Raw genomic sequence first — 17,654 nt, forward strand, 5'->3', positions numbered from 1 at the left:
ATAGGTGACTCTGAAAGATTAGAATTGAAAACTAGCAGTGACCATGTTTTACATGATTTATCAGTAAACAGAGGAGAATAATAATCTGCAGCTTTAATGGGCAGCATGATGCACTGAATTTATTCCACTGCTCTGGATATAAAGGAACAAGAGTCTAATGAGAAGTCAACATTTGCTAATATGTTTGTGCTGTTGCTTTAAGATGATTCATGCAAAACCAAAAATACGAATAGTAACTACTCCTTGCCCTCATCCTTGCTCTGAAATCTACAGTATGAACAGCTCATGTGCTTTTCGAAATGTTCACAAAACCTCTGGACTACACATTCACCGAAACAGAGATCTAAAATGCCCTTGCTGTTCGCCCTGCCTTCTACACCCTGCACACGGTCTGATATTTAAGGGTAAAAAAGTACATTAGACAAATATAAAACCGGAAATTACATCACCTCATTGAGCTATCTTGGATTGTTGAAATGTGTAGCAACAAAGACCATTTTACTAGTCAACTTTCCTGTGTAAATTTTAAAGAGCGAAAATATTCAAATCAGCCACAAAAGACAGCCATTTATTAGCACTCTACTGTTAATAGCATGTAAAGTGTCGTAATTTTCAAGACCAATACATAACTGTAAGGACGCATCCATTATCAGAAAACCACTTATCATGATTAGAACAGATGTAAACTGCAGCCTGTCCTGGGAATGGGACCACACGACTCTTTACTTCCCTGGATGGGATCCTTTGTTAAGTTATAAAAAGGGGTCAATTCAGAACAGCCAAATCAAACCTAATCCTAATGTCATTGGGGGTGTAGGAGCAGAGCCTCAATACTACTATTAGCAAACAATCCAAAGATGAATGTTTCAGCATCTATTGAAAAAATAAGACTAATTAATAGTATACAATGAAGCTACAATAGAATTGTGTTAACTGGTGATCAACAGAAGTCTTCAACAGCTGTGTGCTTATAGTAATAAAAGATCCTGGCAGAGCTTTGATTTTTGCTGAAGGTAGCCAGTTCTAACTTTTCAGATATGACTTACAGAATCATTCTTATCACACTGAGCACTGGCCTTTAAATCACCCACTAGAAAAACTAGATTTGTTTTTCAAAAGGTGTTCATTGCTGTTGTAAATGGTATTTGTGAAACAGAAACTGGAACTCTTCATTCTGGCCCAAAATTTCCAAACTTATGCTCTAGTATGGTAATACAGGACACCGTGCTCTAGGAGGAGATATTCAAACAGGTCCTGACTAGTTGGTCATTAAAAATAAGCTCACGGGGGGATTATCCCTGGCTAAAATACCAAGCTGGGCTTGAACAATCTGGCCAACAAAAAAGAACTCATTGCAATGTCAAGAGTTCATACTGACAAAACCTTTATCTGAAAATTGGTGATATATTTTCAAAACCAGATTTTGTTTTACACTGCCATGAAAATCAGTCTTGCCTGGAATCAGGGGTAATTAAACCCAAATGTCTCATTTGCATCCAAATTGCAAAAAGTGGAAATACTGCACTTCAAGAAATAAAAAGTTCAAATGTTTGACATTTCTTAATGTTTACTTCGAGTTCATTTCAAAAAAGGTTTACATTTTATTTTAACAATTAAAATGTGCTTCAGCACAGCAATCTAAATTTCTAAAAGCTGCTTTGACAAATACATAACATTTCAATGATAAAAAAAAACTGTATATGTATAATAAAAAGTGTAAAACACCTACACATTAAAAACCATTGACCATCATCACAAAATAAGCATAAAAGCAAAATGTACAAAAGTCTGCAAGACAAAGGACAGGGGGATATTTCACAAGAGAATGTGTTGAAAAATGCTGTGGTGCTTCTAACACCTACTAATAGATATCATATTCATCTTCATCATCATCTGACTCGGCAAAATATTTTACTTCTTTCTTGGCCCGGCCTGGCCTCTCTCTCGAAGAGGTTTCTGATCTGCCGAAGTTGTTCGTGTCAAAGTCCTCTTCTTCTGAAGCTGCTTTCTTTGATTTCTAACAGAAAAAAAAATCAATTAAAATGATTCACTGCCACTTGCCCCAAAGATCTGCAATACAACAATCCTTCACACACAATCTTTATAGGCAAGATAAACCAAAGCAAAATTGATTGTCTATTTTCGTGTTTACAAATGCTTTAGTAATTAGAAATGTCTCAGCGGAAAACTAACTCGCACAACTTAATAACACTGAACATTTTGAAAGCTTAAAATAAAAAAAAAGAAAAACAGCATCTAATAAAACATGACTGAAGACCAAACTGTTTTTGGTCTGTTATATTATTAGTGTTTACATTTTTTGTTGTGTTGTATTGTTACACTGCAGAACACACCTTGTTTGCAGAAGACCTTCCAGTTTTTTTCACGGGATTGTATTCATCTTCATCCTCGGAGCCTGACATCTTTCTTTTTCTTCCTCTGCCTTTACCTGAGAAATAAATGTCCAGTTGTTCGGCTCAATCATAAACAAATGTGCAAAGTCTGGACTTGTGACAAGAAAGTTGTGGGGATTTGCAGCTATTGTACAAGATCAGTTGTGAAAGGCTTTAACAAACTTGTGAAGATCAATTTCCTGGGCAGATGTTAAATGAACAACTTTTTTATAGCCAATACTAGCATATAATACTATCTGGTACACTTAATTCAAATTCTTTAAATATTCTGGATAAGGGTAATAAGGGTATTTGCTAACTTAAAAATAATGCTAATAAAATACATTTTATTGGCACTGTTCTACCTAATACTTATTAGTTATTGTACATTCCTCTCTGAAATTTGAAACATTTAAAATAGATAAATAGAAATGTTTCAGGTTATATTAACTTAATGCAAAACATATACAAATACCTGAACTATTTAATCAAAACCATAGAAAATAATCAATTTACTTTATTCCTTATTGGGGTCTCATTACAGATATTTCAGAACTGTAATAGGATTGCACATATTATATGATATTACAATTTTCAAAGAGTGATTAGGAATCTCCCGAACTGCCAAAATAATAAGACTGTTTCTTCACATTCAGTACAAAAGAACGCATAACTGTGAATGTCTGAAAGTCACTGGTGAAATTAGATATTTCAGAAAACTTTCCTTTTTCAAAATATTCATACAATATGAATTTAATTATATAACCAAATGATATTCTAGCTACTACAAAAAAAAAGAAAACCAACTGAATTTTGGTTTTTAAAAGCCAGTGATATACCTTTGGGTGTAGCAGTTTTCTTTGGAGTACCAAACTCTGAATCTGAATCCCAAACTATTGTCTCAGCTTTCTTGGGCTTTGGAGGCTTTTTAGGCTTTGGAGTTCCTTCTGAGGGTTTCTTTGCTGTAAAAAGAAACAAAATAACAGACCCCATTGTCTATAAATATACTTTCATAATAACCACATTCCCCTACACTAGTAAGTCCTATGTTATGCAGTACCTTTTCAAAGTTAAATTACATCACCATTGTTATCCAAAGAAATGTTATAAAACAAAGCAGAAAAAATGAATACTAGAAACTTAAGTCAGTCTTAGCTACCTAAGTATAATGCCGATACAAAGTGCCAAAACTATTAAATTCACAGGATAATGGCACGCAAGGCCATTGCTGTGAGCAATACAAGGTGCAGACAGTGAAAAGCAATAAGTACTGAGATAGTGAAGTTAAATTTGTCATTTTTGCTGTATGCTAATGGAATTTGTATTTTAGATCAAATGAATAGTAAGAAAAAACTACACATTTGGGGATTTTGTTTCTAGGTATTATTTTGCATAAATTTACCCATGTTAGAACAATGCAGTTTGTTGTGTTCAATGGCTGACACTAAAATGGTTAAATACAATCCTTAAGTTACACAATGCACTAGTAAGACCCCATTTAGAATACTGTGTACAATTTAGAATATCACAATACAAATAGATCCTGCTTCTCTGGAATCACACCAGTGAAGAGTGTCCAGGCTCAAAGAAATTTGCAAATCTTTTAAGTCTCAAACAGAGAAGACTATGAAGGGAATTGATCCAAGTAGAGAAAATCCTCAAAGACACTAAAATCAACCTAAAAACATAATGGAAACTGAGGGGAAACACATTTAAAACTAAGAACACGAGGCACTTGCTTAGAGACAAGATTGTGGGAATCTAGCACAAACTACCCAGCCAACACCATCACTCTTACAAGAAAAGGCTTGAAGAGATCTTCAGATCAATTAGACACTACTAAACTCCAAAACGGACTTAATGGCCTCTACCACTTTGTAAACTTTACAAAGCTGGAACAAACACTGGAAAAGCAAGAACTGAATACACCAAATAAAAAAACGTACTAGCTTTCTTTGTTTGGGCTGGTTTATCAAAAACTGTGGTGCTGGATAACGATGAGAAGACAGGCTCACGGTCATCCTCGTCACTGTCAAACTTCAATCCATCTGAAAATGAAAAATGAAGACAAGAAATGCACTGAGCCATCTTATACAAAAAGGCATTATATGATTCTACTTTTAAGTCACATTATCACAGTAAACGAGGGTAACATACCACTGTCATTGCTCTTCTCTGAGTATAATGATTTTGGAGAAAACAAATTTTCAGGCTCCTGTTTTTTCTTTTCTGGTGAAAAGGACCTTTAAAAGCAAAGAAATAATGTAATTACAATCTAATTTACAGTAACCTTTACATATTTACTCTAGAAGTCTTTGTGGTGACAGATTGAGTTTACTGAGGGGGCTAACTCTGGAATCAAATGTGAAATGGACATTAAAATCACAAAGTAAAATTACAAATAAAATCCTAACACTCTACCTCATAGCAAAGTGAATATTACTAAAGTAATCTATTAAAAAAATCATTTTCATTATTTGCATCTAAACATGGACTATACCATTTACAAAGATGAGCAGCAGGAAACACATTCAAGCTAAGGAACAAAACCAAAAACTGCAAGTTGTGCATAAAATACATCCTCTGCTACATTAAAATGTAATATAAGGCTTCTGAAAATCAAAACTTAAGTATATCCAAAGATCAGCGAACATGACTGTACTATGATTTAATATAAAAATTCACCAAATGTTTGGTAGGAAAAAAAAAACTACTTACACTGCTACAGATGTTGATTTAGCAGTACTGAATTCATCATCCTCATATTTATCTGTGCCTTCAGATGCATTGAAGTCATCTTTAAAACTCCTAACTGGTGAAGATACAATTGCTCCATCATCCTCTTCCTCCTCCTCGTGATCATCCTCCTCTTCTTCTGAGAAATCAAAGATGTACTTCGGCTTTCCAACTGCAGAGCAAAGCAAGGACATCTGCATCTATATCTTCACTGAATTAAGTTTAGACAGGCATGCGTCTTTTCACATGCTACAAAATCCACACTGACATACAGGAGGGTTCAGTCCAATAGGAGGAGAGATGTGTTCCTGACTGACATCACTGCAAGCCTGCTAGCACCTGGGGTTGCAGTTTTACTGTGAGCTCACCGATATGAAGCCTACCCTAGGATGAGCTAAGCCAACTATGTACTACCATTTGCAGAATCCTGGTGCTAAAACTAGTGACATGACCTGAGCTCAAACCAGCGATGTCTAGATCATAGCAGTTAACTTGTGTTTACAAAGATTTCAGTGTTGTAATAAAACAAAACACTTTACAAATAAATATTTTTTAACTTATTTTATCAATATTGATTATATCTTAAACAGCTTAGAGGCGATTATCTTCAGAGCCTAGATATCAAATACTCAAAATTTATCAATGAACATTTTCTCAGAAAACAAGGTAAGATAGTTAGGTGTATATTACAGAAGAAAAATTGGTTTCTTGATGTTTTGTAACGGGGAAGGGAAAATAAAAATCACAATTGTTTTTTTAAAGTTAATGAACTTCAGATGGTATCTGAAAACTTATGTTTTAGCACATTCCCGAGAAATAAAGCCAAAATCACACACTTGAAGAAAGTCACGCACATTATTTAAAATTTCCCAAAGACCATTTTGTTTAATGCATCTCTCTGCACTTCCAAAATTTCATTAAAATTTCACTACTCCATTGAAAAGGAATAGTGAACCCTGCTATCCACTGTTTTCCTATAATCATTACCATATTAATGTCAGTTTTCTGGCTGCACATACAGTGTAGGGACCAGCATTGCTATTTAAACAAATAACAATGACTCAAAACAATGATAAACACTTCTTTTTCCATAACAAAATCCAACTTTACACATTACTTTGGTTTTCTATTAACAGCTTTCAGAAGAAATTCAAGCATTTGTGTCAATTACAGCTGTAAGTATTGCAGCGGCTTTCATGTTTCCTTGGCAAAGTCTGCTATACTTGAGAAAACCTTTGCTAAAAATAATTTTCTAAAGAAAGCTAAAAGTTTTAGAATCCGGATAAAAAATTACAATCAGCACTAATTTAATTTAACAACACGCTTCTTCCTAAGCTTGAAAAATTAAAAACTGATATCTAACATAGCCAACCAAAACTAAAACACAGTGGTAGGATGTTCAGCTAATCTTCAGTACTACATGAGAGACTACAGATCCCAGCTGCCCACACCTTTGAAGAATCGCCTGTAGTGTCTGAATTGCTTCTGTGCACAATCCTGGCAGAGTTAATAGGTTTTTTGTTCCTCATTTCAATGTCTACATATAAAAAATACATAAAATTAACTTCAAAAGCATATATAAAAAATCTAAAATACAAACCTGAAGCTCTTTGAGATTTTGTGTCTCGCGGGATAACCACAGGCTCACTGTCCTCCAAGTCACTTTCTGATTTGGAATCATCCTCTGACCACGGGTTCCTTTTCTTCACTTTTTTTGCACTACCTTTCGGCACAGGTGTTTTTCGTGCTCTAGGAGTGCCTGCAAACAAGTTTAAATGATATATATTTTAACATTTATCTCTACTGCTAAATATGTGTAAGGGCTAAACAGGTCTTAAGGGGACTGAGAAAAATGTAATGTCAGCAGAGATTACAGCATCAACTTTGGATTAAGCATTAAAAGTATAAATAAGGGAAAAAGCCATTGAAAATCATGTTTCTTGTTCTGTAAGTATAAACAAAATGGAATAAGTACATGCACAAGTTTTGAAACATGCATGGTTTCAAAATAACAGAATTTTTCATTTTTACTATGCTGAATAATTTGTTCATGGCATTAGTACAAAAATATCTTCTTATTAAAAACACGCTCAAAATGAATATAAAACAAAACATACTGGTGTTTACCAACTAATATATCTATATATGACTACTTTGGTCCATTCCTGCAACGCAAAAGTGTTTCAGCCAATAACTTAATTCGTGACCAAGAGAGGATTCCCTGTTACACGAGGCTATGAAGTCAGCTTTGTAGAGAGAGGAGGGACGAAACTGAGAAATAGTTTCAGCCTCTTATCTGAAAAACAATCAGGGTGACTCACTTTTGAAAGGGTGACACGATTTTACAAACTTACGATCTGGGATGGTGCCAAATTCACACCTAACCTGAAAAAGAATTCCGCTTTTAACCGCGAAAATGTTCACAACACACACCTGGTTCTTTTTTCTCTTTTTTTACACGGGGGGCTTTCACTTTGACCGCTGGTGAATTTATAGAGTTTTCTCCAGCTGCTTCTTCTGTCAATGTCACCAGCTCCTCTTCAAACTCACTTTTCACAACCAAATCTCCATCTCCCTGCATAAAGAAACCCTTCAGTAAACTGGTTTTGATCACAATGAGATCATAAGAGAGATAAAAACATTTTGAAAAAGAAAAAGACAGACAAAAGTTCATATACAATATTGAAAATTAATTTTAAAAATTATACTCCACTCATTTTGGGAATTGTTTTTACAAGTATACAAACCAACCTTTTTCTTTTTAGTCAACTTTTTGGAAGCATCTGCTTTCATTGCTTGAGTGATTTGTGGAACAATTCTTCGTCCAAATGGTGAAGGCAAGGTCTCCTCTAGATGCATCTTCTTCACTTTAGGCTTGCCAATTTTGCCCTTAATGAGCCTGGTCGATTTTCCTGCCAGCATGTCCTCCTTTTCTTGAGCTTCCACTCTCTAAACAGAAAAATAAAGTAAGATTCAATCCTATCAGAGTTAATAAACACATGTTAATATAACCCGCTGTAACGATTTCTTCATAGAAACCATAAAGTTGTGTTATGCTAAGAGTTATGAGTGTTCATACAGTACCCTCAAAAAGTATTCGGGCAGCAATGTCAAGATTTACTTTTGCTTTCAAAAAGTAATTTTGTGATCTTGTGATTATTATGAGACAGACACAATACGTATTTTATTTTTGGGCAATTGCATGCATTCTCCCACGAACCAGAGGCCACAAGTGAAAACCACCTGGATGTGCATATAAAATCAAGAAAAGGAGATATTTCTTTAAGCAAAGGGTTGTGGGAGTATGGAACAGGCCACTCAGACATGCTGTTTGAAGTCGAGAAAAAGTTTCTTTCAAGAAACTGGTGGATGAAATCCTTGGATCAATTAACTACTAACTACCAACTGGGCTAGACTGCTCGTTTGTAATCTTTCTTGTTGCGTTATTATGTTTTGTGTTCTTATTATGTGATGCTTCACCACACAGCCAAACACTGACTTTTATGCTTTGAAATTTACCAAATACTTACGGTCTACACCCTCCTGGGCTTTTCACATTTTATTGTTACAGAAGGGGTTCCCAACCTCTTTTGTCAGCTGAACCCCTTCAACCTTAATTATTACCCTCAAGTACCCCCTTGAGATTTTCACTACATCAAACCTTTCAATAAATCTAGATAAATGCTACAGCAGCCCTCTAAACATGTTTCTTTTCACTTTGTAAAATTTTAATATTGCTACTATTGTTTTTCTGACTCTTGTTATTACGTCATTATTTATTAATAGGACTATTTAATTTGACATTGACGTTTCCATCACAATCTCACGAACCCCCTGCAATACAGTTTGGGAACCAAACCCCCGGTTGGGAATCCCTGTGTTACAGCATGGAACCATGATGTATAACTGAGAATGTTTGCCAATCATCGACACAAATTACTCTATAACGTCAGAATGAGAAACAAAACCAGACATTTTACGAAATTAATTAAAAATAAAAAAAACAGAAAATAACTGAATGCATAAGTATTTATGAAGAAAGTTCAGAGTTAATACTTGGTAGGACCACATTTGGCAGCAATTACAGCTGTGAGTCTCTTTGGGTAAGTATCAGCGTTGCACACTTTGACACTGGAATTTTTGTCCATTCTTCTTGGCAAAATTGCTCAAACTCCATCAAGTTGGATGGGGACCGTTTATGAACAGCAATTTTCCACAGTCATTCCACAGATGCTCAATTGGATTGAGGTCTGGGCTTTAACAGGGCCACTCCAGGACATTAACTTTTTTGGTTTTAAGCCACTCCAGTGTAGCTTTTGCTATATGTTTTAGGTCACTGTCCTGTTGGAAGATGAATCGTCTTCCAAGTCCCAGTGCTCTTGCGGACTGCAGCACGTTTTCTTCCGGGATTTTTCTGTACTTAGCTCCATCCATTTTTCTTTCTATCTTTATGAGTTTTCCAGTTCCTGCCGCAGAGGAACAAACTCAATGGTGATGCTGCCGCCACCATGCTTCACTATAGGGATGGTGTTCTCAGTGTGATGTGCTGTGTTAGGTTTGTGGCAAACATAGTTCAATTTTGGTCTCATGAGACCATAGAATCTTCCTCCAAATTGTTGAGTCTCTCACATGCCTTTGGACAAACTCCAGCCGAGATGTGATACGAGTTTTTTTTCAACAAAACTTTTCTTCTTCCAACCCTTCCATACAAGCCAGTTTTATGAAGTGTGCACGCTATTGTTGTCTCATGCACAGTTTCTCCCATCTCTGTCAGGGAGGACTGTAACTCCTTTAGAGTTGCTGTAGGCCTCTTGGTGGCCTCCCTTACTACGGCTCTTCTTGCTCGGACACTCAGTTTTGTGGGACGGCCAGTTCTGGGCAGATTCACAGTTGTTCCAAGTTTTCTCACCTTTTTAATGATGGACTTCACTGTGCTTCGAGGTATATTCAATGCCTTGGAAATTTTCTTATATCCTTGCCCTATCTGGTATTTTTCAAGAACCTTGTCTCGGATCTGCTTGGAATGTTCCTTGGTCTTCATGGTGTAGTGTTTCCTTGGAAATGCACTAAGTGGGGAAGCTCCCAGACACAAGTGTATTTATTCTGAAATCATGTGAAACACCTCAACTACACACAGGTGGACTTCAGTCAAGTAATGATGTGACTTGAAGAAGACAGTTGGTTACTTCAGAGGTCATTTAGGTGTGTCAAAGCAAGGGGGTGCATACTTATGCATTAAATTATTTAGTTTTTAATTTTTGATTGATTTAGTAAAATGTCTGGATTTTTTTTTACTTTGACATTATAGAGTACTTTGTGTTGATGAGTGGCAAAAATCCTCAATTAAATACATCATGGTAACACAATAAAATGTGAAAAAGTCCAAGTGTAGATTTCTATAGGCACTTTATAATATAAAGTATGTTTTAGTATAATCAAATGCATTCATGGAATTACCCAAAATTAAATATATCATTGACATTTAAAAATCATTCACTTTTAGTAACCATTTTATTATTTGAGGGTCATGATGTGCAGGAGGCTATAAAAGTAAAATAAAAAAAAACTTAAATATCTACAAAACTGTTCAAAATGGATAGAACTTACATCAAGCTCCTCAATGAATACTGCCAGGTCTTCTCTCCAGAGATCTACTGGGGATTTTCTTTGGAGATCGTTGACTTCACTTTTCTGTAACAGAGAATTGTGATTATACAAAAGGTTAGATAAATTATTGGGTAGCTTTCAGAGTACCTTATAGCACAAAGTTATGAGGAGTTGGTGGGTGGACATCTCGTCTTATATGGACATACTTCACATGTCAAAATCCTCTAGTTCTAATGAGAAAATTTAAAGTTTTTTTCATGTACTAATTTGGTACAAAACACTGGCACAACAAAGAAATTAAATTCTGTTCCTGTGCAAAAATGTAATAAAGACAGCAACTCTCATCTGCCAGTAATCTCTTTTCCTTCATAAATGCAACAAATAATCAATGTTAACTCAAAGCTTTACCTTCACATCTCTTTGTTTTAAGAGCTCTTCAACTTTCTCTTTAGTTAGGCACCACAAAGACATGCCTAAAATGTAATTAAAATTAGGTCCACTGGCTGAGCCAGAGTCAACGGAGCTAGCATCATCATTGTCATCCATGTCATCCTCTTCCAGCATCTGTTCAGTTAGAATAGATAAAAAAGCCAGGTATTAATTTAAGAGCATCAGGTTACCACTTCGGGCAGTGGCACAGGTTAGCGTTGCTGCCTCGCAGCACTGAGTTCAATTACTGAGGTTTTTTCTGGGTGAAGTTTTCATGTTCTCTCCGTGTTCATGTGGGTTTTTTCCAGGTGCGCCAGTTTCCTCCCACAGTCCAAAGACTTACTGGTAGTTTAATGGGCTGGTGTAAAATTAGCCCTAGTGTGAGTGTGTGTATATTTGTGTCTGTGTGTGCCCTACTGCTGGCCTGGTATCCCATCCAGGGTGTATCCCACCCTAGCCCCAATGCTGGGCCACCATGACCCTGAATTAGATAAGAGGTTATTGAAAGTGATGTGATGTGAAGTTACCACTTATTCATTCCCGAGAACAAGGGTCGCAGTACATTTCAAAGCAATAAAAACAGAAATACAAAAATACCTTCTCTTGAGCCTTGTTCCAGGCAGCTACTGGATCAGATTCATATCCTCTCTGGACAAGCATTCTAATCAGATCTCTCTTAGATTTATTCTCTACACAAAAACAAAACACAAAACTAATACCAGGAATATAACAACTGATTCCAGAATATGCCATAATGACATAAAATGTCTGCCTTAAAAAGGGAATTTAGGAACTTTATAAAACTTTGATTAAAGAAAAAAAATCAGTTTAAGTTTATATAACTATAAAACCCTCTCTAAATTTGTGCCAAAAGCAAAATATGCTTCTCTAAATATGTGCATAAAGATTTATGTTACGGTATACACAAAAATGTTCAGTATTGTTACAAAAAACTTGATTTTACCAATAGATATTTTTCCCTCTATCTTCTCCAGGACGAACCGTGCCTGATTAGAAAGTTTGGCGGACTCCGCTCCTAGCATACCAACGAGCCAGTCTTTCCGCAGTTTATAATAATGCAACCTAAGTTCAAAGAATTCTTTCAGAATGTCTTGCACAGCTTCATATTTCTTCAGACACCCCATGTGGTCAAAAAGAACCTGTAAAGAAAAAGCAAAGAAACTTTTAAGCAGACTTCAAATGTAACAGTGAAACATGCGGAACCTAAAAGGGAAGTAAATTCATTTTCACACAAAGGTATGTAGGCGTATAGAACAAGGCAACTAGCCATGTCGTCAAAACTCATACCTCCCTAAACCAAAAGGCTGGACAAGATCCATGGATTAATTGGCTGTTAGGAACCAAATGTTGTACACACATTGTCATTATCTTGTCTCATTTGTAAAGGGACCGTCCATTTTTGCAGCTTCGAGATATGTCCAAGTAATAACACCCAATCAAAGGAAATCTTCACTGTTTAAAACATCAGTTTGGAAATGCAAATAGATTAGAACAATTTTCCTACCAAGGAGCTGAAGCCTGTTTTGACCAATAGCACATAATATTTACCATGGAGTTGCAAGTCAGACTTGACTGTAACTTGAAGACTTTATGTAGTCCAGCTGCTTCTGCTTGTGCCAGCTTTTCCTCTGTCATTCTTACTACAAACTTCACTGTTGTATCAGTGTGATACTCCTTATAGTCTGTTATCAAAGCAGGTGTTTTCTCTGTTCCTGTAAGCATGGGCTCAAGAACTTGCTCTTTGTAAGCCTAAAGAAAACAAACAACACACAACTATAAGAAAAACAGAGATTATGATGAAATGACTAGATTTTGTTTGGAAAGGTTTATTTGATCTGTATATCAAAACAAAGTCAATTTCTATTAATTTATACCAACATGGAATACAGGTTTTTATTCTTCAAAGATTTGTCTAAAAAGAGAAGCAGTGCTTTAATATGGATATATACATGTTATAACTCTGCAGAAGTTGAATTTTATACAATTATAAGGGTACACAAGAAAAAAGGTTGCTTTCATAAATGTTTTAATTAACCAACAATTTACATTATACTAGAATTAATGTACCAAGATGATATAGAATGGTTATTTTAAGGTGAGACAATATTAAAATTAAAATAACTGTTTTCCTTTTCCTTTTTGAGGAACAGATATTAGCGACAAAGTTTCAGACTCCTTTTGTTTATAATTTATTCATAAATATGCAAGAAAATAACACTTTCATAAAAAATACAGTGAAATATAGATATAATTGTTTCAGCAGTCCTGTTGGAAAGAATGAGGTTCCTTCAGTTATATTTACGTATAGTCTTGTTTGAGCAGTCTAATGTTTTTTCCACCAAAATGTCTATATTTAAATTTAATACAATACAGGCACCCAACAGGCCAGAGAGTGGAGAGAGTAAACTTGCCTGTGTCCATGTCCTGACTGGAAGCTCTGTGATCTCTATTGTGTTTTTGTCCAGGACAGAGACCTCCCCACTGACAAGGTACTGATTCTGACCCAGCTCGTGGATGGTACCTTTGAAGTTTTTGTAACTAGGAAGCTATTCAGGGCACAATAAAATGATAGATTAACATCTTTTGTAATCACTATAAAGAAATTATGTTGTGAAGAAAAACACAAGTCAAAATAATACAAATAAGGGTAATCTAATATGCATATCAATGTAAATCTCTAAGATGGTAGAATGATGAAAAGCTTATACTGCGTTCTAAAATATTCACTACTATAGATGACTATTTTTCTTAATGCTGTCTTTAAATACTGTTTCTTCTTATAGAGGAAACATTAATGGCTATTGTTAGAAGAAAAAAAAAATTACCATGGGCAGTGGATCCTGGTTATCAAGCAGTCGATTAATGTTGTTCACAATCTCTCTTGGGTCATAGTTTGGAATTTTACAAGCCCATCCTGTTCCAATACCTTCTGCTCCATTTACAAGAACCAGTGGAATAATAGGAATGTACCACTCCGGCTCAACCTTTTGGTTATCATCATACAGGAACTTCAGCAAATTGGAATCCACTGCTGGAAACAGCATCTTTGCCAAAGGACTACATAAAAAAACATACATACAAAACATTCATTTATATGGAAAGTCATCTGCTTTTAAAAGCACTTATTTTAGATCCCTATGTCAGACTAGCCATAGGAATAGTGTAAATGATTTTTGTGTGGAAAGAACAAGCGTAGCCCACACAATCGCTAGAGTTAAACTGCAGTGACTTGTGACAGCTTTAGTGCCTTAAAACCAGCTCCTTGGGCCTTATTGCATCTATATACTAAATACACTCTACTCAACACTGTGCCAATTTTTTAGTCATTGTCACCTTTATTTCGCCAGCCCACCCTTTTGCCTTATATTTCTGCTCTCCCGCTCTCCTCTGCATACATCAAGAAGATCCTATCACTACACTGTGCACTTCACTTTCTTGTACTTTAAACTACGGAATGAACCCCTACTTCTTCTTTCTGCTTAGGAAATATCCATCTTCTTACAAAACACAGCACAGAAAACAATTTTCTGTTTCAAAGAATGAAATTAATTCATAGTTAATTATGAAATTAACTCATACTTACTAGAATTTGTTTTGTTTAGCACTTTAAAGTACAAAATCCAGAGATCGTTCAGTCTGACTAACATAATGCTAAACACCAAGCTCTGAAGATATCGGGTCACCTGAGCAGTGTGAAGATGTAACGGGGACTGGCAGCATCCTTTCCCCCATTAATTCTGGTACCAAACTGGCCAAGTGGTTGGAGAATGTTGATGTTGTTGCTTCCCACAAAGTTCTGAGCCAAGTTCACAATGGTCATCATCAATGCTTGCTAGATTGAAAAATAAATAGAAGTTATGAGTTCACTAAATCTTTAAAGATTTTATCTGTACCAGGAAATGACAGCTCAAAGTTATACTCACCTCACCATGGTGATATGCAGACATTTCAGCCACAGATCCAGCCAGCTGAGCAACCTTGACTTCTCGTTTGTCATTTCTCTTCAAGCAGGTGAAAAGGACCTTCCTCTGACCAGGCTTCAATCCTTTGAAATGCATTATTTTAAAATTAATTAATGATAAATTAATCTTCTTTTAGATTTTACTCTTATGTTTAAAATATGTAAAATATTATCAACACAGGTACCGACAGATTTAAAGCAGCAATATCGCTTTTTAATACTGTAATCATTAACCATATTTCAATTATTAAAGGAAATATTATTGAGCTTTTAATTCTATTCTGAAAGACACCAAAACATCCAACTTACCATCAACAAGAGATGGAATGGATCTTTCATTATCCGAGTTTGAAAAAAGTATCAGCTCCTTGTTAATGAAGTCATTGTAGGTCAGCTGCTTTGTTTGTGTGCCATAAAGGTATTGCTACAAGAACACAGAAAGTACTTTCCTTCAGTTTGTAAAAATATGTTACTGTAAATCTACCCTCACCATCAGGCAAAAAAAACATAATTCTGAAAACACACTGTGCTACACAGATGGAAATGAAAGGGCATGTACACATTAAAGAGTTCTACAACACTGTCACTTTGCACATATCCATGTAATGATCTTTACAAAATCACATTAATGTAGAATCTTTCCTCAAAATCTTTCCAAAAGTATACAAAAATTAAAAAATGAGCATCACTGTGGTTTTAAATTTCAGTTCCAACTTTTCTCTCTGACCTCTGGTAAGCCATGCATTCTTCGTTGTCGCCTGTCTTCCATGAAGTTTGTCAGCCATTCTTTTCTGTCATCAGTTTTCTTTTTACTGAAGGCCTATCACCAATTAAGAACAGTAGCACTTTTCAGTAGCAGTTTTATGAATATGGCAGCATTCAAAAGGATATTTTATGCTTATGACCTGATCATGTGAAATATTACTGTATATTTTCATGGCATAATACAAATTCAATACCTGCAAATGTACAATGATTAAACTGATAGCAATTATATTAGATCAGTGAATGATCACCGATGTCATTTGCAACACGGAGCTGCAAAATTCAGCACATTCCCACCCTGATTCATTTTTGGGGAGTTTTTAATTTCCCTCCAAGCCATATAAAAAGTAAAACTTCAAAATCAAGCCTAAAAGATTGTGTTTCTCATAAAACATTATATTTAGAACTATGATACTTAATTAAGTACAAATACTCAAAAAGGCTGAATACATAAGCCATGATAGTCATATACTGTAAAAGCAACAAAACAAAAGACATTTACATACCAGAGTAATGGCAGCATCATCTTCTGAACCAGCATATTTAAACATGATTCTGTGTCTCTCCATATCAGCAAAATACTCTTTTGCCTCTTTGCTTGTACTGGTACCTAAACCTGTAATAAGTAATCAAAACAAAGGTATGTATACGTAGGTAACTATAAAAGTGGATGTATATAAGAAAATGGACTACAAAATGGGTTTCCCATTCTAAGCACAACAATCATTACATCAATCTCTGAAATTAAACCGATAACACACCTTTGTAGTACTTTATGTGCCAGGTTTTGAAGTTTTCAGTTTGCTTCTTCCATTCATCAAACTCTGGTATACTGTAAAATGACAATTCTTGTTTGTTCTTGCTAGCCTGAAAAAAGATACAACATTTGCAAAAGGTACATCTTAATATAGTTTTGATATTTCAATTATAACTCATGTAGGATTTTTTTAATTAATCAGTTTATGCAATTGATGGTATTTGTGACATGACACATTGACAAAAGTCAGCAAAACATAGTTGGCAAGCCAGACTGCAGCCATTAGCTTCTTCATTGCCCTCTGACTACGGGAATTTTTTTAGCATCATTAATATATTATTTGAAATAATGTAGTTGTTATAGCTGTCATATTAGCTTAGTATGCAGCTCCATTCTGTTGAAAACAGTACTGTATATGTATGTTTCAAAAATTAACTAAAACAATCATACAACCACAATATATTTATTGGCAATCTGTAAAACAGAATTGTGACTTAATCCAGCTCTGTGATTAGTGATCAGATAATCACAAATACCATCAATTGCATAAACTGATTAATTAAAAAAATCCTACGTGAGTTATAAATTGTGCTGGAGACAGTGAAGAGGCAAAACAGTTTTTAACCAGTAGGCAAAATCAGCCAAAGGTTAATTTAACGGGACATCAAGTGCCTGAAAAATAAACACTGAAATTGCACACTAAATACTAAACATAAAGAAAAAGTCTATGGAAGACAAGAGAGGAGTCGTGCTGATCTTTAACAATACGATGACAAAAACTTCTCATTCAAAGCAGGTAAAATTATTTACTCCAATGTTACTTTACTGTTATAGGTGAATTCCAAAGCACCTTACCTTTACAATAGGAGTGATGAACTCTTCCAGGAAGCTGTGCCTTAAAAGAGATGGCCAGTTGTGATGAAAAAAGTTGATAAGTAAACCTTTAATGTGGGACCCATCCTGATCCTAAGATTGGATTAAAAAG

At 35.2% G+C, this 17,654-nt stretch overlaps 1 protein-coding gene across 1 annotated transcript in view; it reads right to left on the reverse strand.

Annotated features, from left to right (window-relative positions):
- Nucleotides 1-1,549: 1,549 nt before the first annotated feature.
- Nucleotides 1,550-17,654, reverse strand: part of top2b (DNA topoisomerase II beta) — a 28,855-nt gene continuing 12,750 nt past the window's right edge. Inside the window, exons 14-36 of the mRNA XM_088601673.1 lie at nt 17,525-17,635; nt 16,674-16,779; nt 16,419-16,528; nt 15,875-15,967; nt 15,457-15,571; nt 15,110-15,231; nt 14,870-15,018; nt 14,012-14,243; nt 13,598-13,732; nt 12,735-12,935; nt 12,130-12,325; nt 11,763-11,854; nt 11,145-11,300; nt 10,737-10,820; nt 7,881-8,078; nt 7,563-7,704; nt 6,730-6,888; nt 5,112-5,301; nt 4,551-4,636; nt 4,340-4,441; nt 3,233-3,355; nt 2,355-2,449; nt 1,550-2,017 (exon numbers count right to left, since the gene is read on the reverse strand). Coding sequence (XP_088457799.1) covers nt 1,862-2,017; nt 2,355-2,449; nt 3,233-3,355; nt 4,340-4,441; nt 4,551-4,636; nt 5,112-5,301; nt 6,730-6,888; nt 7,563-7,704; nt 7,881-8,078; nt 10,737-10,820; nt 11,145-11,300; nt 11,763-11,854; nt 12,130-12,325; nt 12,735-12,935; nt 13,598-13,732; nt 14,012-14,243; nt 14,870-15,018; nt 15,110-15,231; nt 15,457-15,571; nt 15,875-15,967; nt 16,419-16,528; nt 16,674-16,779; nt 17,525-17,635 — 3,153 coding nt within the window. The 3' untranslated portion in view covers nt 1,550-1,861. The remainder of the gene's footprint in view (nt 2,018-2,354; nt 2,450-3,232; nt 3,356-4,339; nt 4,442-4,550; nt 4,637-5,111; nt 5,302-6,729; nt 6,889-7,562; nt 7,705-7,880; nt 8,079-10,736; nt 10,821-11,144; nt 11,301-11,762; nt 11,855-12,129; nt 12,326-12,734; nt 12,936-13,597; nt 13,733-14,011; nt 14,244-14,869; nt 15,019-15,109; nt 15,232-15,456; nt 15,572-15,874; nt 15,968-16,418; nt 16,529-16,673; nt 16,780-17,524; nt 17,636-17,654) is intronic.

The sequence above is a fragment of the Lepisosteus platostomus genome, chromosome 12, assembly GCF_059453375.1.
Source record: "Lepisosteus platostomus isolate fLepPlt1 chromosome 12, fLepPlt1.hap1, whole genome shotgun sequence".
NCBI lineage: Eukaryota > Metazoa > Chordata > Actinopteri > Semionotiformes > Lepisosteidae > Lepisosteus > Lepisosteus platostomus.